The following is a 21,139-nucleotide window of genomic DNA, read 5'->3' as shown; positions in this document are numbered from 1 at the left end:
AGCTGATCAATAGATGGTTTTGCAGTGTTGCTTGCAATGCTGCTCCCAACTCTTTATTTAAAGAGGCAGTGGCTCTAGATATCCATTTTAAGCCTTGAGCTAAAGCACAGGCAACATGCTCTAACTGTTTATAAATATGCGCCACCACCCGCGGGATCCCAACTAGGCTTAGCAATAGGCCTAAGGCTTCTGCATGAGAAAATAAAATTGCCTGGGGGTTACACATTACACGTCTAGGATATGCCGTGGAGTCCTCTGCTGCTCCGTCATAAAGGGAAGGATGCTTAAAATAACATGACCTACAGTGCATGGGCCACCTGTGGCAATGGCTATCACATGGGTATGTGCTGTTGTGCCACACAGAAGGAACCATGGTAGTAGAAGGTGAGGAGGCGCATAGGTAATATTCATAATATTCATACAATTAACTGTGTATTATTTACATTCCACAGAACAGAGGTAGCATTTACAAAGCAAAAGCAAATAGCTGCTTTAGATATGCTAACTATACAAAAACAGTAAGTCCAAGGTGTTAGCTTTTGGGAAACAATACCAAATGGTATAAATTCATAGGAGTAACATCCCGGTTGATGGGAGGATAGAAAGGCATCGTACCACCATCAGGAAGAACTAGAGCAGTGGCTCCTGGACCATCTGCTAAAACAGTGCCAGGCCATTTTTCTCTTTGAGGAGTCAGTATTCACACACTGGCTTAAGAGTGTACTGAGATTATTTGTTGAACTTGAGGCGCTCCAGCACTGTGCATCAGAATTCCTCATAGTATTGGTGCTCCCTGTGAGACTTTCACTGGTGTGGATGCGGATAACTGGAAAGATAAATCTTGAGAAGTCAATAACAGTGGGGCTATTTGAACAGGTATCAGAGGTGTAAACAGCCATACACACTGTGAAGGGCAGTCAAGTCTTAAATGTAAGCTTATAACTCCTTGTTCAGTAATGATAAATTGCTCAGGAGATAACGTCTCAAAAGGAGGGGCCTTTTGGACAGGTGATGGCCGTATTAGTGGAGCAAAGGGGGCAGCCTCTCTGGCTCAGACAATAGAAGCATGTGTTCAAAACATACTTCCCCTAACAAGGTTGCATGCAGGGTACTCATGTCCTTTCTTTCTTCCCCCCACCCCTTACACTGTGCTTGTAAATAGTGTTTCTGTTTCCACTGAGTTGCAGCTTAGGCCACCCCCACATGAGCCCTGCTGTATCATCGGTCACCCATGCCTGAATGGGAATGGGAGTGTGTACAGTCACCAGATCACATCCTGTAACTCATTCAGTATCCTGCAAAGCCCACACTACAGCCAAGAGTTGTTTTGTTTTGTTTTTGTTTTTTTTTTCCAGAGGTGTTTAATTTGCTGTGGCCCCTTACAGGGAATGGAATCTATAGGTTCCCACCTTGCATGCACACATTGCTGCCACAACTCCCAATACACTGTATCTCTCATAACCGTTACCTTTAGCTCAAAAGGTTGTCCCTCATATGGTGTAAATAGTTTGGAATATTGAACCACCACCTCCTTGCACAGGTCAAAGCTGTTGTTCTTTAGTTCATTGTCACTGGCTACTTTTTTTGGTCAAATGCTGAAGTGGCCACATTAAATATGCTAACTGGGGCATGAAAGTCCACCAGAACCCCAAAGGGCTCCCCAAAGCTTGTAGTTGTTTTAGAGTAGTGGGAATAGGGTACTGTTGAATAGTATTGCACACTTTCTCAGGGATAGCTTTCATGTGCCCCCTCTGGACTATCCCTGAGAATTGCACACTAATGTCCAGCCCCTGTACCTTCTTAGGGTTTACAGCCCAGTAACAGGCATTACTGTGCCAAGCAGTAATGGCTTGAAGGCACTTGAAGCCCCCTTTAATAACTGGATTTTCATCTGCCATGTTATTTCCACACCATCCAGCCCACTCAATCAGCTAACCCAATTGCTCCCCCTAGCTGTCGCAAAATGTTGATCCCTTCCTCAAAAGTATGCCACACTCCCACTGCAGCAGCTAATTCACCTGTGGACAGGTAAGCACCTACTGCAGCAGTGCACAATCATTGATATAACGTTGGAGCTACAACAACATTTCCTTCCTCATCCCACGGAGAAATTAACTGGGTAAGATAATACTTGAACATCGGTTGATAAGGGGCTCATTAAATTCAGCTCCTCTCTTAAGATACTAAGAGATCTGGCACCTGCATCCCATGCTCTCACCAATCAGGCTAACAAAGACTCCCCGGGCTGCTGCTGGAAAGTAGTTAGAAATTCATGCAGTTCCTTCGGGGTATACATCCTACATGGCTCCTCTGTGTTTCCATTTACTTGTCTCTCCTCCTTCAATTGCACAAGAGGTCAGACCTGGGGAGCAGCTGGTTCTCCTTCTAATCTGTATTCAACCTCCAAGTCAGATGAAGTACTCCAAATATTACCATCCCATTCCCACCTGGACAGCTGTAGCTGGGGCTTTTCATAGCATGCTCGGCATGTGTTAGCCAGTTGCAAAGCTAATCGCTCAACCCTATGGATTAATTCCTGACTCCTTCCAATTTGTGTCGTAATCAGCTCCTGTGCTACCACCTTCACGTCACACAAATCTCCATTCTTCTTCTCCAGATCTTTTACTTGCTGCTGCAAACACGATACCTGATTATCTAAGACTCGAATGCCCACCAACAGTGCCTGTCCTAATCATCTGGCTAGCTTCCAAGCTGCTTCTGAAGCAGCACAGAAGGGCATAGCCTTTAACATGGATTCAGCCGCCTTCAAGCTAATATTATCCCCCTGTGCCAAATCTGGCCAGTCCACAGGGACTGCCAGAGTGGCAAGCAATGCAGCTACCAGTCCCCACCTGGGGCCATCCTGGCAGCCGCAGGTGAGCAGCTCCTCTTTGGCTCTTGCCCTCCCCCTTTTCTCTCCTCGGCCATGTCATTGTCCTTTGTGTATCCTGCCAACTACACCAATTGTAAGGGTGAGGCAGGGGCACTGCCTGGACCCCCGACCAGGACAGATACACAAACACAAGATACACTATGGTCCATACTGAGCCTTTGTTACCTCTGCAATCTAAGCAAGGGCTCCCCAGAAGTTTCCCGGTTGAGACAATAAAGGGCAATCCAAGGCATGGCTGAGTGTCAGTCCATGCGAGGAATGTCGGGGAGGGGCACTAAAAGAGGTTTTATGTACTAAACACATATGCAGTACACTTACTGCCCCCATCACTAATCTCGATTCAAAACCACATGTAGCGCCACCCTGACACGGGCCTAGCCATGTGACCATGGCCATGGGTCCACATGCCCTGTTGGTGCTCCTTTTCCTGTGGAATGGTCTGGCTAGCTGACATCGCCTATCTCCTCCAAATTCTTCCGCATTTCCCCATACAGCTGGGCACCACTGAAAAGAGTCTGACCTCATCCTCTATACACCCTCCCTTCAGATACTTATACACATTGATAAGATCCCCCCTGAGTCTTCTGTTCTCCGGGCTGAAGAATCCTAGCTGTCTCAGCCTTTCCTCATATGAGAGATGCTCCAGTCCATTCATCAACTTAGTAGCTCTCTGCTGGACTCACTGCAGTAGCTCCATGTCTCTTGTACTGCGGAGTCCATGTTATTGATCTGGTCTAGGTTATGGTGGGCTATGCTGGGCTTTTTCCGTCTGGACTGGGCTATGCTGAGCTGTGCTCAACTGGGCTTTTCCAGGTGGTCTGGGCTGTGTTGGGTGTTGCTGGGCTATGCCAGGTGGAATGCGGCTCGTTGGGGTTGTGCTGGGCTTTTTCAGGCTGGACTGGGCTCCTTTGAGCTTTGCTGGGCTTTTTTGGGGTGGGCAGGCTGCTTTTGGGCTGGGCTGGGTTGTTTCAAGCTGCGCTGGGCCGGACTGGGTCGTTTAGGACCAGGCCAGGCCATTTCAGGCTGGGCTAACCAGGGCCATTTCAGGCCATTTCACCATTTTGGGCTGGGCTGGATTGGGCCATTTCAGGCTGCATTGGGCTAGACTACTTTGGACCATTTGGGGCTGAGCAAGGCTGTCCAGAGCTGGGCCGGTTCAAGCTGGGCTGGGCTATGTCGGGCTGGGCAGTTTAGGGCTATTTCATGCTGGGCTGGGCCATTTCAAGCAGGTTTATTTCAGGCTGGGCTGTGCTGGGCTGTGTCAGGCACTTTTCAGGCTGTTTTGGGCCATTTTGGGCTGGGCTGGGCTGGGCCATTTTGGGCTGCGTTCTTTCAGGCTGAGCTATGCTGTTTTGGGCTGGGCTGAGCTGCACTGTTTTGGGCTGTACTGGGCTCTTCTGCAATGTTCAGGACTCTGCTGGGCTATACTAGGCATTTCCAGGCCATTTTGAACTGGGATGGGCCATTTGGGGCTGGGCCAGACCCTATCGGGCTGAACTGGGACCTTTTGGGCCATTTCAGCCCTTTCAGGTAGAGCCATTTTGGGCCATTTCAGGCTGGGTCAGGCTAGGCCATTCTGAGCTATTTTGGGCTGGGCTGAGCTGGGCTGGTTTAGGCTGTGCTGGGCCATTTATGGCCAGGCCCTTTTTTGCCCATTTGGGGCTTTTGGGGGCTGTTTCAGGCTGTTTCAGGCTGGTAGGGGTGGACTAGGACCGAACAGGGCCCTTTTGGGCTGGGCTGAGCCGTTGTGGGCTGTTGCAGGCCATTTCAGGCAGTTTTAGGCTGGACAGGGCCGCTTTGGCACAGGCCAGGCCCTGCTGGGCCAGGCTGGGCCGTTTTGGACTGGGCCATTTTAGGCCATTTTGCACTGGGCTGGGCTGTTTCAGGCTGTTTCGGGCTGGGCTGTTTCAGGCTCTTTGGGGCTGGTCTGGGCTCTTTTGAGCTGGGCTGGGGGTCTTTCAGGCTCTGCTGGGTTCTTTGGAGCTGTTCAGGAGTCTACTGTGATATACTGGATTTTTTCAAGCTATTTAGGGCTGGTCAGGGCAGTTTCAGGCCAGCGAGGCCTGGCCAGGGCTTTCTTGGGCCAGGCTTGGCCAGGTCATTTCGGGCAAGGCTAGAATGGGCTGTTTCAGACTGTTTTGCGCTGATCTGGGCCATTCTGGGCCAGGCCATTGCAGCCTGAGTTATGTCTGCTGCTTTGGGCTAGACTGGGCCATTTCAGGCTGGGCTGAGCCATTTGGGGCTCAGCTGGTCTCTTTCAGGCCGGGTTGTTTTGGGCCAAGCTGGGTTGGGCCATTTTGGACCATTTTGGGGCATGCTGGGCTACGGTTTCAGGCCATTTTGGGCTAGGCTGTTCTGGGCTGTTTTGGGTTGGGCTGGACTGTTTCAGGCCAGGCCAGGCCATCTTGGGCTGTTTCAGGCTGGAGCATTTTGAGCCCTTTCGGGCTGGGCTGTGTTTTTTGGGGCTGTTTCATGCTGGACTGTTTTGGGCTGTGTCAGGCTCTTTCAGGCTGTTTGAGACTCTGCTGGGTTATACTGGGCTGTTTTGGGCTGGCCAGGGCCCTTTCGGGCTGGGACAGGCCATTTCTAGCAGGACGGGGCTGTTTCAGGCTGGGTGGGGCTGTTTCGGACAGGTTGGGGCTGTTTTGGGCTGTGTTCTTTCAGGCTCTTTCAGGCTGGGCAGGGCTGGGCCAAGCTGTTTCCAGGTATTTCAGGCTGGGCTGAGCCAGGCCATTTTGAGCCAATTTGGGCTGGGCTGGGCCATTTCCAGCTGAGCCAGGCTGTTTCAGGTTGGGCAGGCCAGGCCGTTTCAGGCCAACCCAGGCAATTTTGGGCCAATTCAGGCAAGGCCTGGCCATTTCAGGCCAGGCTGGGTCATTTCCAGGGGTTTCAGCTGGGCTGTTACGGGCTGTTTCAGGCCAGGCTGAGCCAGGCCGTTTTGGGTTGTTTCCTGCTGGGCTGGGCTGTTTCAGGCTGGCCAGGGTCATTCAGGACCCTTTCCAGCCAGGCCGAGTTGTTTCTGGCCAATTCAGGCAGGGCCATTTCTGGCTAATTTGGGTGGGCCGCTTCAGGCTGGGCTCTTTCAGGCTGTTTTGGGCTGGGCTGGGCCGGGCCGATTTGGGGAGGGCTGTGCTGTTTTGTGCTGGGCTGGGCCATTGCTGGCCATTTGAGAAAAGGCTGTTTCGGCCCATTTTGTGCTGGGTGGGCCATGTCAAGCCAGACTGGGTCATTTCGGGCCATTTTGGGCCAGGCTGGGCCATTACAGGCTGGGCTCTTTTGGACTGTTTCACACTGGGCTGGTCTGTTTTGCATCAGGCCAGGCTGTTTCTGTGCTGAGCTGGGCTCTTCTGGGCAAGGCCAGGCCCCGTCAGGTCATGCTTGCCCCTTTTGAGCCATTTTGGGACATTTTGGGCCAGGCTGGCTAGAGCCATTTTGAGCTGGGCTCTTCTGGGCTGTTTCAGGCCAGGCCAGGCTTTGCTGGGCCAGACTGGGCCCTTTTGAGCCATTTGGGGCCATTTTGGAGGAGGCTGGGCTCCAGCCTGGGGTTTGGGGGGCTGTTTCGAGCTGGAGTTTTTCGAGCTATGTCGTGCTGGGCTGGGCTATACTGATTTTTTTCAGGCTTCTTCAGGCTAACCAGAGTTGTTTTGGGCTGACCAGGACCCTTTTGGGCAGGGCTCTTTGGGGCTTTTTTTTTTTTTTTTTTTTTTTTTTTTTTGGCGTGCTGGGCTGAGCCCTTCTGGGACTCTGCTGGGCTATACTGGACTTTTTTGGGCTGATTGGGGCTGTTCGAGGCTGGGCCCTTTCAGGCTAGGCTATGCTCTGGTGGGCTTTTGGGGGTTATTCAGGCTGCAGTGGACTTTTGGGGGCTGTTTCAGGCTGTCCCACACTTTTGAGGGGCTTTTGGGAGGGCTGTGCTGCATTTTATTGGGGTTGTGCTGGACTTTTGGGGGCTTTGTCCATCTGTTCTGGGCTGTATTGGACTTTTAAGGGTTTTGTTCATGTTTTAGGCTGAGCTGGGCTATGCTGCCCTTCTTTGGGCTGTGCCAGGCAGTTCCAACCTGGGCTGGGCTGTTTCAGGTTGAGTTGGGCTGTTTGGGAGTGTTTGGGCTCTTCTTGACAGTGCCAGAGTAAGCTGGATTGTGTTGTACTGTTCTGGGATTTGCTGGGGTTCTTCTTCTTCTTCTTTTTTTTTTTTTTGTTTTGTTTTGTTTTGTTTTTTTTTGTCAGGCTCTATTGGGCTGTGCTGGGCTGTTTCAGGCCGGGCTGCTCTAGGCTATACTGGGCTTTTTCGTTTTTTTTTTTTTCTTTTTTTTTTTTTTTTTTTTGGGGGGGGGGCTGTGCCAGGCTCAGTTGGGCTTTGTTGGGTGGTATCAAACTGTTTGGGGCTATTTGGGCACTTTCAGGCTGCTTTGGGCATTTTTGGGTAGTTTGGGGCTGCATTGGGCCCCTTTCTGGCTTTTGGAGACGGCTTGGGGCTGTTTCAGGGTATTCTGTGCTGTGCTGTGCTGAACTACGCTGGACTTTTGGGGGCTGTGCTGGGCTGTGTGAGGCCTTTGGGGGCTCTAGTGGGCTTTTTCAGGCTGTTTCAGATTCTTTCAAGGGTATTTGGGCATGTGGAGGGCTGTGCCAGGCTCTGCAGAGCTTTTTCAATTGATGCACGTTGTTTTGGGCTCTGTGGGGCTTTTTCGGGTGGTACAGGTTGCTCTGGGCTCTGCAGGGTTTTTTCCAGGCTCTGTAGGGGATTTGGGGGCCTTTTTCATCTGTTCCAGGTTCTTCTGAGCATTTGGGGGCTTTGGGAGGCTTTTTTGATCTATTTCAGGCTTTGGGGGGTATTTTGGTCTTTTAGGGGCTCTTCTGGGCTGAGTTGAGCTGGGCTGGGTTCTGCTGAGCTGGGCTGGCCTGCGTTGAGCTGGGCTTTTCCAGGCAGTACTGGGCTGTGTTGGGCATTGCTGGGCTTTACCAGGCTCTGTCAGGCTTTGTCAGGTGGTGTTGGGCAGTACAGGGCTGTGCTGGATGGTACTGGGCCATGCTGGGCTATGCCAGGCTCTACTAGACTGTGCAGGGCTGCATCATGTAGTGCAGGGTGATTATAGGTTGTAGTGATCTGTACCAGGCAGTGGGGGTCAGTGCCAGGATGTGCTGGTCCTTATCAGGCAATTCTGAGCCGTACTGGGCTGTGCCTGGCTATGCTGGGCTTTTCTCTGTGGTGCCAGGCAGTATCGGGCTATGTTGGGTTGTGCTAGCCTTTGCTGGCCTGGGCTGGGCTGTGCCAGTATTTGTTGGGCTTTGTCTGCCTGTGCCAAAGCGAGCTGGGTTGTCCTGTGCCTTTCTTGGCTTTTGGGGGAAGGGTGTTGTTTTGGGGGGTCTCTATCAGGCTGGGCTGGGCTGTTTTCAGCTGGGCTGGGCTTTTTCAGCCCGTGCTGCGTGATGCTGGGCTATGCTGGACTTATTGGGCTGGGCTAGGCTGTTCTGGACTTGTTTGAGATATGTTGGCCTATGCTGGGCTGTCTGAGGCTGTGCCGGGCTATTTAGGGCCTCTTTTTTTTTTCTTTTTTTTTTTCAGCTGTACTAGATTGTTTGGGGCTCTACTGCGCTGTGCTGGTCTTTTGGGGACTGTACGAGGCTGTGCTGTGCTGTTCTGGGCTTGACTGGCTTTTTTGGGCTGTGCTGAACTGTTTCAGGATTGACTGGACTGTTTTGGGTTGGGCTGTGCATGGCTATGCTGGGCTTTTCCAGGTAGTTTAGGTTGTCAGGCTTTTTGGGGTTGTGCTGGGCTTCTTGGGGCTTTGTCAGACTGTCCCAAGCTGTGCTGGGCTTTTGGGAGCTGTGCAGCCTTTTCTGGGCTATTCCAGACTGTTCTGTGCTGTGCCAGGTTATGCTGGGCTTTTTTGGGCTATGCTATGCTGTGCCGGGTAAGACATGGCTTTCTTGGGCTTTGTTGGGCTTTTTACTAGATTGTCAGGCTGTGCTGGGCTTTGCTGGGCTTATTGTTTTCTGGGGGGCTCTAATGGGCTTTTTCATGCAGTACTGGCTCTAATGGGCTTTTTCATGCAGTACTGGGCTTTGCAGGGCAGTACAGGGTAGTGCTGGGTGGTACCAGGCCGGTCAGCTGTGTCAGACTCTACTGGGCTTTGCCGAGTGGTACTGGGTTGTGCTGGACTGTGCTGTGCTGTACCCAGCTGTCCACAGCTGTGCCAGGCTGTCACTGTCCCTGGCCATGGCACTTCCCTGCTCCCTGTCCCAGTTGTGTCTCCCTGGGGGCTGCAGCATCTCCCCATCCAGCCCACCCTAGCAATGCAGCTCTGGGGCCACCCTTGCCTTTGGTCCCTGGCACACATGGGTTCCCCTGGCAGCTTTGGGTTCCCTGGCCAGCTCTGCAGCTTCCTCCCTGCTAGTAACTGGAGCTGGGCATCCAGCCTCCAGGCCAGGAACAGTCTGCATCCCCGGGCAGCGGGCCAGTCTCACCACTGATTCAGATGAGGGGCACAGCCTGCATGCAGGGCCCTAGCAGGCACTACAGAGCTGAGCCACTGCCCAATGGGCAGCCCCCAGGCCCCTCCACTGTCCCCAGTCCCCAGGGTGGCGCAGGGTCCAGAATGGGATCGGGTTCCAGCATAGGGGATTCTGCTCAGCCATGGCCAAAGGGCAGGAGTTCAGGCTCAAATGTCACCACTTGCGCAGGGCAGCTGGCAGCACTGGGGGGCACAGGGATGTGCCAGGAGCTGGCAGCAGGATGGCCAGGGCTGCCAAGGGCTGAGCAGAGCCCTGTGGTGCCCCCGGCCCCTGCCATGGGGCAACAACACAGGAAGGCTGCAGATGTGCATGGCCTTTACTGGGGTGGTGGGGCAGCCAGCTCACCCGGGGGGCCCCGCCTCCTGCACCGTGCTGCCTGAGGGCTCTGCCGCTTTGCTTTCTGCCTGGTGCCCTCATTGCTGCACCCTGTCCTGGGACATTGTCACTCGGCGCTGTGACCGCATAGAGTCTGATTATGACGACACCTTGAGGGAAGGACATGGAGATGCCCTCTCCAAAGAGACAGCAGCCACCGGCAGCATCTTGGGCTGCACAGTTTGCTCACGTGTTACTGTAGGGTCACTAGTGTTATTGTAGGGTCACAGGAACACACAGGCTGCTTGTGGCTGTAGAGTCACTAGTGTTCTGTAGAGCAGTGGGAGTACACCGGCTAAGGGCTGTTTTAGGGTCACTGTTATTGTAGGTCATGGGAACTATATGGGCTGCATCCTAGAAGGTCACTAGTGTTGCTGTAGAGTAACAAGCATACACAGACTGTCTGTTATTGTAAGGTGTGATACTGTCTTCGGGGCTCAGCAACTATATAAATTACTGTTATTTTGGTGTCACAGTGTTATTGTAGGTCTCCAGTTTTACGATAGAGTCCCAGGGCCTGGAGAGGCTGTGTTGTATTGCAACCCCCACCCAGGATGCCCAGATTGTATGTTATTGTAGGGTCTCCCTCACTCAGGGATGTGACAAAAGTACTGCACTGGTGCTGTGGGCTTAGCTGGGCTCCCAAGCTGTGTGCACAGGTTGTTATTGCAGGGTCACTTGATGCTGCTGTGCCTTTGTAGAATCACAACATTACTGTTAGCTTGTCAGCCACAGCTGTTGTGACCTTACTACAACAGAGTGGTGTGCGCTATGGTGTTATTGCAGGATCTCTCTGGACTGAGAAGACATGCACTTGTGCCTCTCTGTTGGGCTATTTAGGACACTGGGTATGTGGAGAGTTGGGCTAGGCATGCTGGCATGCTATTATAGGGTCTCCCAGTTGTTATTGTTGCCCCTCCCTGGGGCTTTACATTATGCCCCCCCCCCAAGCTGGTTTGTTTTCATATAGTCTTCCCACGGATAGTCTGTTATCATAGGGTCTTCCCACACAAGTCTGATATTTTAGGGTCTCCCCATGTTGTTCTTTTTTATTGCAGGGTCTCTCAATGGTGATTTGGTATTGCAGGGTTTTCCTGCCCAGTATGTTATTTTAGGGTCTCCCCACACAGATCTGTTATTGCAGGGTCTCCCCATCACCACCCCCAGTCTGTTACTGCAGGGTCTCCCCCCTGCCAAGTTTATTATTGCAGAGTCTCCTAGTGCTGGCTGGTGGGGCTGGTCCACCATTCCAGGGTGCCGAGCACGGGCAAAGTGGGCTGCCCCACTGTGGGCTGTGCCTGCTGTTCTGGCCTGCCTTGGCAAGCACACCACTAGGGACAGGCCCAGGGCATCCTCCCTGTCCTGGGGGTGGCATGGCATGCCAGCCTGGGTGTCCCTGATGGCACGATCTTGCACGGCCTCAGCATGCAGGCACTGCACCCACGTGAGGCATAGGATGCCAGGGCAGAGTTTGGGGTGCTGGGCCAGGGTTGGGGGTGGCAGGGAATGGGGGTGCCAGAGGACAAAGTACCTGGGGACAGGGCCTGGGGGTGCCATGGGATGGGGGTGCCATGAACAGGGATGACAGGGGCAGAGTTTGGGGGTGCCAGGGGAGTGACATGCCAGGGGACAGGGCTTGGGGTGCCAGGGGATGGATTTGGGGGTGCCAGGGAGTAACAGGTGACAGGGACACTATGGTCAGGGCTTGGGGAGTGCCACGGAATGAGGGTGCCTGGGGATGGAGGTGCCAGGACGTGCTGCCAGGAGATAAGGATGCCAGGGACAGGGTTTGGGGGTACCAGATGTGGGTGCCAGCAGACAAAGATAATGGGGACAGACCTTGCTGGGTGCCAGGTTTGGGGCTGCCAAGGGCTAGGGGTGCCAGGGCAGAAGCTGGGGGTGCCAGGGGATGAGGATGAGAGGGGATGGGGGCTCAGAGCTGCCAGGGGCCAGGGCTGCCCAGGCAGGGGGTACAGGGCTGCCAGGGGAGCAGGGGAGGCGGCCAGCCAGGGCAGTGGGATGCCTGTGGGAGAGAACCCAGCTGTGCATATCCAGCACTGCCCCGCACCCCGCACTGGCCCCCGTTCCCACCCCAGGGGCTATTTGAAGTGGGAGAGGAAGTGGGCAACAGGATAGCAGGGCGAGTCAATGCCCAGCGCCTGGCAGAGGCTGAGCAGGCGGAGGCAGGCATCATGGTGCGTCCCACCACTGCAGGCCACGCTAAGGTATGGCTCCTCGTACTCATCCACCTCAGGCTGCTCGAAGAGGCGGTTGAGGCGGATGAGGCCACGGGCCTGCAGTGCCTGCAGGGTCGCCAGCCCACCACCGGTGCCCAAGGCCGGCCCATGTAGCGAGGCCAGGCACATGACACCAGCCAGGTGGGTGCGGGCAGTGGGCCGGGCAGGCAGCACTGGCCGCAGCCCGCAGGCCACCAGCACAGCGGCCAGCAGCAGGTCAGCACCGTAGACCTCGCGGATCCAGTCACGGAGGTAGAAGCCACCCATGCGGGGGTTGATCTCCAGCAGGCGAGGGCCACCTGGCCCAAGTTTCAGCTCCACATTGAAGACGCCGTTGGCCAACCCACAGGCCAGGCAGCACTGGTGGGCTGCCCACACCAGCTGGGCCTGCCGATCGGCTGGCAGGCATGAGGGCATGCAGGCTGCTGTCTCCAGGAAGGCAGGCACCCGTGTGGGGCCATTGTCAGAAATCCAGGCACCCAGCAGCTGCCCCTCAAAGAGCACCAGGTCCACGTCATGCTCAGTGCCTGGCACATACTCCATTAGCAGCATGCCATTGCCCCAGCCCAGCCCAATGCCCGGGTGATCAGCATCGGCCTGCAGGTCGCGCCACAGCCGCTCAGCATGTGCGTGGCACTCACTGGCATTCTCCACCAGCCGCACACCCACGGCGCCTGCCCCATACTCCAGCTTGGCCACAGCAGGGAAGGGCAGGGTGGCAGCAGCCTGCTGCACATCACTGTGGCTCTCGACGGGGCAGCAGGGCACAGCGTAGGCAGCGGGTGGCGGGCGGCCCCAGCGGCACTGCAGTAGATGCTGGTGGGTCCGGCTCTTCTGCTTGGCCAGGCGCACAGCAGCAGGTGGGTTGGTAGGCAGCCCTAGGTGCTGGCACACCAGGGCCGCCAGCACCACACAGTCGTCCCAGTAGCAGAGGCAGGCATGGGGGCGGAGCCCCCGGGCCCGCACCAGCTCGACCACCCGCTCAGCATGCTCCTCATCCCGTCGGTGCTCTGTGCTATCATAGGGCAGGAAGGTCTCCGCCAGCCCCGCTGCAAAGTGCTCTGGGTCTGACTCCACCAGGTGGATCTGCACACACACACCACCCACCCCAAGAGATACGGCCACTGTCACCATGGCCTGGGCACCGGCACCACAGCCACCTCCTGCATCAGCCGCAGGATGGGCACAGCTATGCCATGGGGAGGCCATGCTGGACACTGACTCTGAAATCTCCTGATGGCCGTTGATGCGAGCCCCAGACCCAGATCTTACCTTGAGGCCATAGTCCCGGGCTGCATCCCAGACGAAGCTCTTGCTGACGCCACCAGCCCCGATAAGCAGGATGTCCTTGCCCTCTAGGAGGTGGCGCTGTGCCTGGTGCAGCATGGTCTCAGCCAGCAGACAGGGCAGGTCACCGGCAGGCTCACCCACAGCGCGCCCCATGGCTTCAGCCAGCCCACAGGTCTCCAGGCACTGCTGCGTGTTGGTCGACAGGGCCATGAGCTCCAGCGAGTCACCCACGCAGGTCAGCAGGAAGTCCACACCTGGGGGATGGGGAGTCCAGGCTCAGGGCTGTGGGGCAGCCCGGCATCACCCAGCCCACTGTCCAGCCACTGCTCACCCATGATGTCAGTCTGTGCCCGGGTGCCACCACGCTGTTCAGGTGTCAGCTCAGCCTCCATGTCAAGGATGGCAGCCATGGCGGCCTCAGCAGCGCACTGCAGCTTGGTGCCCAGGGCCTGCCGCTGGCCCGGCTCCGTGAGGCCCCACTGCTGCAGGGCCGAATCCAGGCCCTGAGGCAGCGCCACTCCGTGGTGCACGGGCGCCTCAGCCCGCCCGATTTCACATGCCACCTGCGGGGACAGCACTGCCAGAGGGTGGGGACGTCCCTAGCCCCATGGCCCAGCTGCCTGGGGGCAAGGATGCTCATGGCCCCGCCCCCAAGCTGCCTGAGGGTGGGGCCACACATTGCCCTACCCTTCCCACCTCCCCAGAGGGGCGCAGGGGGCAGCGACTGCAGCCGCTCTGCTAGCAGGAGCCGAGGCAGGGCCCCCGCTCGGCCACCCGCCCTCAGCCCGCCCCCCGAGGGTGGCCCGAGCAGATCCAGGCACGGGGCCTACCTGGCAGAGCTGGGGGCGGTCCCCCCAGGACCTGCAGACCACGGTGCAGATGCGGAGGGCCATGGGCAGCCTCGGGGAGGTGGTGCCTGGGGAGTGAGGGAAGGGGTGGGCTGGCATCAGCAGCACCCCATGGCACCAGCCTTTGCTGGGCACTCACCACCCCATCACCATGGGGGTTGGCCAAGGGGGGCACCTGCCCTCCAACCCACAGGTTAGGGAGGACCCAATGTGGTGGCCATGTCTACCCCGACCCAAAGGCTCCCAGCACAGCACTGCAGCCCTCTCCCCTATGCATTTGGGGCCCCAAAGGTTTTCTCCCCACCCAACCTCGGGGGGGGGGGGCACAGGATGCCAAGATGACCACCCTCCCTTTCCCCAGCTCCAGGGGATTGTGGGAGTCAAAGATGGCTGCCCTCCCATCCCACCCTGAGGCACCATGGGAGGGCCGAAGCAGCCACCTTCACACTCTGTTCTGGAAACTGGGGGGATCTCAAATTGCTGTTCTCTTCCCCAGGGGGTTGTGGGAGCCCAAGATGGCTACCATCACCCAGGGGAGCCCAACATGGCCACCCACCCCAGGACGCCAAGATGGCGGTGGTGGGCTTGGCTTACGTGTGGGGTGGGTGGGGTTGGGCAAGTAGGCAGTGGGCACCAGGGCCTCCAGCAGGACACTGTCCTCTTCCTGCAGGCCACTGAGACAGCCCCTCACCGCCTGTGCCACTGCAGCCCCCTCAGCCTTCGTGTGGGTGCTGCGGGTGCCATTCCCGCACCACCGCCACCCAGGTCGCCGCACTGCCACCTGTGAACAGGGCCGCATCACTTTTAACAGCCTCACTACTGTTTGCGTGCACCACTGTTATCACCCTGCAGGCCATACCACTGCCTGTGCACACTGTCACATCACCCTGTGTCACCCTACAGGCTGCACTGCCACCTGTACACACCATTGCCTCACCCCAACAGCCACATCACCACCTGTGTGCACTGCCATGTCACTCCCAACAGCCACATCATTGCCTGTGTGCAGTGTTACCCCACATCACCCCAACAGCCACGCCACTGCCTGTGTGCACTGTCGTGTCACCCTGTGTCATCCCAACAGCTGCACTGCTGCCTGCACACACCACTGCATTGCCTTGTGTCACCCCAGAGGGCACACCACCCCCTGCATGCACCACTGCATCACCCCCAAGGGCCTGCACATCGTGTCACCCCACTGTGCAATGCCAAGCGCCACACCACCCCATGTCACTCTGCCCTGTGCCAAGGGTCGCACCACCCCATGACACCCCAGCAGTGGCCCATGGCCAGTGCCCACCTGGGTGTAGGGGGCCATGGCCGTGCCGCCCAGGAAGGCGCCCACCTCCTCCTGGATGAGGCTGTCCTGGCTTGCGGTGCTGCCTAGCTGCACCAGGCGCAGCCCAGGGGTGCCTCTGGGGACAGACACAGGACCAGGCAGGGTCCCCCCAGGCCGTGGCAGGGTGAAGGCCAGCGTGGGGGGCACAGGTAGCCCAGCGCGGGCTGCGAGCACCCCCCGGGCAGTCAGCGGATCCTCAAGCAGGCGGGTGAGTGAGGCCGAGCCCCCTGTGGGGCAGTCGAGGTCGCGGGCCAGCTCAGCAGCCCAAGTGGCCACAGCAAAGGCACCGGTGGTGTAGGTGGCACGGCGGGGGGGTGCAAAGGCCTCCAGGGCACTGCGACCCCCTGCCTCAAAGGAGATGGCACGGGACAGAAGCAGGGACCAGGCGCCGGTCTCCGTCTCTGAAGGCACGCGGTTGGCCCAGGCGGGCGACAAGCACAGCAGCATGGCACCTGCAGGGGGACCTGCTAAGGGAGCCGCCCTGGCTGCCCGGCTGTGGGTTCTCTGGGGTGTGATACAGGTTGAGATGTGGCCCAGGCTGGGCATACGCACCTGGGCAACGGTTACCACCCTCCAGGAGCACCGGCAGGAAGGCGGTGGGGGCACCCAGGATGCAGACAGTCATGTCCAGCGGGCCGAACCCTGCCAGCACAGGGACGGTTGATGGCTCCAGGCCTGAGCGCCCCCCACATTTCCAGCCTGGCCCCATGCCCCATTCCCGGCCACCCCAGCCCATCCCCCCCCCCCCATGCTCCCCATACCCGTGCGGGGCTCAGCAGTGCGGTCCAGGGTGCCAGGCAGTCCCTCCTGGCGCAGGGCACTCTGCAGCAGCTCATAGGCTTCAGAGGTGCCAGTGGGGTCCTGGGTGCCCTTAAGGTTTGCCAGGCCATCAGGGGCCTTGTCCCAAGGACAGCTCAGGCACAGCGCCTCTGGCTCAGCCCAGTCCCGCTCCTTGAGGCTCAGTGGCTGCTCTGTGCTAATCTGGTCCACGGAGAGCTGCAGGGGCAGAGACAAGGTTGGCAAGAGGCTGCTATGGGGCAGAAATGGGGCTGAAATAGGGCTGGCATGGGACAGAGATGGGGCACGCATGGAGCAGAGATGGGGTTGGCATACGAATGGCATGGAGCAGGCATGGAGATGGGGCTGGCATGAGGCAGACATGGCACTGGCATACAGCTGGAAAGGGCAGGCATGGAGCAGAGAGAGGGCAGAAACAGGGCTGCATGGAGCAGAGATAGCACAAGCATGGGGCAGAGATGGTAAAGAGCATGGGGCAGGGACAAGGCTGGCAAGGGGCTGGCATGGGTCAGAGATAAGGCAGGCATGGGGCAGAGATGGGACTGGCATGAGCAGAGGTGGTGGCAGGCATGGAGTAAGCGCGGCGCAGAGACAGGGCCAAGGCAGTGGCAGGCACAGGGCCAAGGCACGGCAGTCCCTGGGTGCCCCGCTTCCACTGTGTTTGGGGCCGCAGGGCAGTGCCAGCTGCTGGGGCCAGGCAGCTCCCAGACAAAGCGTCCCCTTGTCCCCACTGGGTCATGTGCAGGGCCATGGCAACTGCGCTGCCAGCTTCTGCGCACCCCCGCTGGCCACGCTGTGTCTGCGAGGGGGCACCCACCGCCCCAGCCCTGCACCCCACTCACCATCCTGGCGGCGGCGGGGCTGCAAGAGACAGGACAGGTGGGGGTCAGCTGGGCTTCCAAGGGGCACCCAAACCCCTGGGCACCCCAGCACCACCCTAGTTGTGTCTGAGCACCTGTGGCACTCGCCAGTGCCAGCCCCAGGGACGCTGGGCACCCTCCCGTGGCACCTGCTGGTGCCAGCCCTGGAGATCCCAGTGACTGCCTCCTGTGGCACCCACCAGTGCCAGCCCTGAGGACCCCAGGCACCCTCCCACAGCAGCCACCGGTGCCAGCCCTGGGCACCCCCTCCTGTGACACCCACCAGTGCCAGCCCAGGTGACCTGGCAGCTCTGGCTCAGACTGAGGGGAGATCAGTGTAATCCCATGCCAGCTCAGCACAGTCAGGGGCACCCCTCCCCACCCTCCAAAGTGCCCTGGGGCAAAGGGCCCAGGTGTACAGGGCTAACCCCCTACCTATGTGCACAGGGGTGCTTTCATTCCCAGCAGGGCACAGAGTGACTGTGGGGGTGGGGGCTGGCCAGGAGGTCCCCATGGGGCGGATGTGACCCAGCAGTGGGGTTGGGGACACGCAGTGCAGCCCACCACCTGCCTGGGCCCCTCAGCAACCCCCCGTGGGTGTACAGGTGAGCTGTCAGGAAGCTGCCAGCACCCCCAGCCCGGGGACTGCCCCATGCCCTCCTCTGCAGCCCGCTTTCCCCCTGCCAGGATGGCTCAGCCCCGCCACCAGTACCTGGGGAGGATGCTGAGGTGGTGAGGGCACAGGGACACCTGGCACAGGGGCAACAGCAGTCTCCTAGCACAGCTCTGCCTGCGACACCGGGGCACCACAGGGGCCTTTAAACCCCAAGCGCCGCCTCAGCCGCCCAGGGTGCCCCTGGCCCCGGCCCCGTGCCCCGGATTACCAGGGCTGGCCGCCACAGCACAGAGCCCAATTGTTCCTGCAGGCTGGGGCCAGCGGGAGGGCACCCAGCACCCTTGCAGGAGGGCTGGCAAGAGTGGCACCCTCACACGAGGGCTGCTAGTGTCTCAGAGCGGGTCTCTTGCATGAGGGCTGGCGGCTCCCGCAGGGACATCACGGGCTGCCCTTCCCTTGGCACCAGTGATGTCATTGATGAAGTCACCAAGTCACCGGGGTGTGTGGGGGGGGCACAGCACTGCCAGCAGGAGGCTGGGCGTAGGGATAATGCAGGGGCAACCCCACCGTGCCAGCCCCCACCCCCCACCCCCCGGCCCCAGTCAGGGCTCGCCTGCTCCCAACTCTGTCCCCAAGGTGGCCAGGCTGGGCTTGTTCCCCCCCAGCCCTGGCATGGCAGAGCTGCCACGCTGCATGTCCCCTGGCTTAGGTCTTCAGCTGCCCATGGCGTCACCACCACCCACTGTCACCATCGCTGTCACCGCCTACCCACTGACACACGCATGGGCCACCGGCACGGCCGTGACCTGACACACAGCTCTGCAGCCACAGCTCTCCACACAGCCGGCTGCAACACCTCATGCATTACCCTGCAAACAGCCATGCATCTGCACTTGCAGCCCCAGCGGGCACATCCAGCCCCAACCACCGCCCTCTGGACACAGCCGCAACCAAATGCACACAGCTGCGCACACCTGTAGAAGGACGCCTGGCCCTGCACATTCCAGCCCAACAGCCTGCACCACTGGGCAAAACCCCACAATTGCTGCCCTGCACACCTCTCACCCCACACAGCCACAACCACCTCGGGGCACAGGCGCTGCACACAGGTGCTGCCCCAGGCAGTGTGTGCCCCTTGCACAGACACGTACACACAAACGCAGGTGCGCACACACGCGTGTGAGCACACACACACACAAATACATACACACAAACATCTCCCCCACCCCCGCACTCCCGATGGCACGAGCACCCACCGGCGGTCGCTGCAGCCGTGGCAGTGGTGGTGGTGGCTGTCGCTGCCCCCTCCCGCCCCCCCGCCGGCACAGGCTGTGCCCGGCCCCGGCCCGGGCGGGGCTGCGAGGGGGCCGGGCTCAATCCGGCCGGATGCGGTGGCAGTGGGATGGGTGCAGGGTGCCGGGGCAGGGGGGTGAGGTGGATGCAGGGAGTGCAGAATGGGGTTGTGGGGGCAGTAGGGTGAGGACAAGAGGTGCAGGGGGTACAGGGGCAGTGGGGTAGGCACAGGGGGTGAAGAGTGTGGGTGCAGGGGCAGTAGGGTGTGCAAAGGGGGTGAAAGATGCAGGTGCAGAGGGGTGGGGCGGGGGGCCAGGGGTGTGGGTGCAGGTGCAGAGGGGTGGGTGCATGGGGCAGGTGTGAGGGTATGGGGTGTGGACAGGGTGCAGTGGTGGAGGCAGTAGGGTGGGTGCAGTGTGCAGGGTATGCAGGGGGGCAGGGGGGTGGGTGCAGAGTGCAGAAGGGGGCTTGGGGGATAGGGTGTGGGTGCAGGGGTGCAGGGTCAGGGGGGTCCAACCATGGAGGAGCAGGGGCAGGGCAGCTGTGCACATAAGGGGGCTGGGAACAGAGCAAGTACAGGTGCAGAGCAGTGAGGTGCCGCTGGGCTGTGCCACCGACAGGCCCTGGCAGGGCTGGGGACCGCCAGCCCCAGGGTCACACAGGGACAGCTGTAAAACCGACACCAGGCAGGCAGAGAAATGTCAGTGCTGGGGCCAGGCTGGCTGTCCCAGGAGCTATTCTGGACCATGCTGCGCTGCATGGCACGGCAGGTGTGGCATGCATAGCCTGGCACAGCCTGGCACGCACGGCGCAGCGTGGCACAGCAGGGCCCCGAGCCCTGTCCCTCCAAGAGGGTCCCTGAGTGCAGATGCCTGAGTCCTTTCCCCTCTCGGGGGGGGGGGGGGGAGAGCCACCCCGGGAGGTGCCAGTTCGGGGTGCAGAGCGCTCTGTGCTGCCGTCACAGGGCTGTCCTTGCTGCCTGTTTACCTGGCTGCCATCACCTCTGGGACTGATTAGCTCTTGCAATTAGCAGCACTTGTGCAGACACTTGTGCTGAGCAGCCCTGGCACGAGGGCACCCAGGCCACATGGGCTTGAGCTGCTCCCAAAAATGCACTGGGGGGCAAAGGGGACTCAGCATCCCCCAACACGCCACCCCTGCCTGGAACCATGGTCTCGGTGTGCCGTGGGGGCCCAGACATCTGGGTGCCCCCCGGAATGCGGGGGTGGCAGCAGCATCCCAGCAAGAGCTGGTCGTCTTTAGCAACGGCAGGCACGGATGGGGCACACCATGGCCTCTATGGCATCCCCATGCCGGCCACTGAGAAGCTGCCTTGCCCATGCTCAACTTGCAGCCCCGCGTGGGGTGTCCCCCATAGCATGCAGGCCAGCCCTGTGCTCCCCAACCTGCCCCAAACAGTGCCTGTGCCCCAGCCCAGCCACTGCTGCAGGCACCACCCAGAGGGAATGGGGCTGCAGGGGGCGGGGAACCCCCCCAGGCGCACCTGGGGAGGCCTGGAAACCGACAAGAGACAGCTGGGGCGGGTCTGAAAGCACCTGTACACCCGTGGGGGTTCAAAGCCACTATGGGATGTTTGCAGGGCCCTGGACACTAGCTGGAGACAGCTGAGGGGGGCCTGGAAACTAGTTGGAGACAGCTGAGGGGGGCCTGGAAACTAGCTGGAGACAGCTGGGGCAGCTGGAAACTGCCAAGGGACAGCTGGGAGGCCTGGAAACTACCTGGGGGCAGCTGGGGGGAGCCTGGAAACCACCAAGGGCTGTTTGGGGGGCCCTGGAAACTACCTAGAGACAGCTGGGGAAGCCCAGAAACTGCCAAGGGATATCTGGGGAGCCCTGCAAACTAGCTGGAGACAGTTCGGAGAGCCTGGAAACCACCAAGAGATGGCAGCAGTGAGGCTCAGAGCCCTCCCCTCCCCTGCAGGCTCCACCCCTGTGGGGGCAGGCCCTGCCCTCCCTATGGCTCCTCCCAAATACCCCACCCTGCTGGTGGGTACTGCCGTCTTCCCCAATGCTGCAAGCTCTTCTCTCCCACAGCAGCAAAGGCTCATCGCCCTTCC

At 59.0% G+C, this 21,139-nt stretch overlaps 1 protein-coding gene across 2 annotated transcripts; it reads right to left on the bottom strand.

Annotated features, from left to right (window-relative positions):
* Positions 1 to 11,880: 11,880 nt before the first annotated feature.
* Positions 11,881 to 15,947, bottom strand: CARNS1 (carnosine synthase 1). 2 transcript variants are annotated; one of them, XM_062577796.1, is made up of 6 exons: positions 15,457 to 15,947; positions 14,729 to 14,937; positions 14,139 to 14,217; positions 13,640 to 13,871; positions 13,291 to 13,562; positions 11,881 to 13,104 (listed from the first exon to the last, which is right to left on the bottom strand). In XM_062577796.1, exons 1-6 carry the CDS (start codon positions 15,940 to 15,942, stop codon positions 11,881 to 11,883), a joined length of 2,502 nt encoding a protein of 833 aa, XP_062433780.1. In that variant the 5' UTR covers positions 15,943 to 15,947. The 2 variants fall into 2 exon arrangements, with proteins under 2 accessions (XP_062433780.1, XP_062433779.1); XM_062577795.1 differs by having other exon boundaries at positions 14,139 to 14,224; positions 14,751 to 14,937.
* Between the last annotated feature and the right edge of the window lie 5,192 nt (positions 15,948 to 21,139).

This window comes from Rhea pennata, chromosome 5 (assembly GCF_028389875.1).
Source record: "Rhea pennata isolate bPtePen1 chromosome 5, bPtePen1.pri, whole genome shotgun sequence".
Classification (NCBI taxonomy): domain Eukaryota; kingdom Metazoa; phylum Chordata; class Aves; order Rheiformes; family Rheidae; genus Rhea; species Rhea pennata.
The sequence above is the reverse complement of the archived record's forward strand: the minus strand, read 5'-3'. Positions and strand labels throughout refer to the sequence as shown.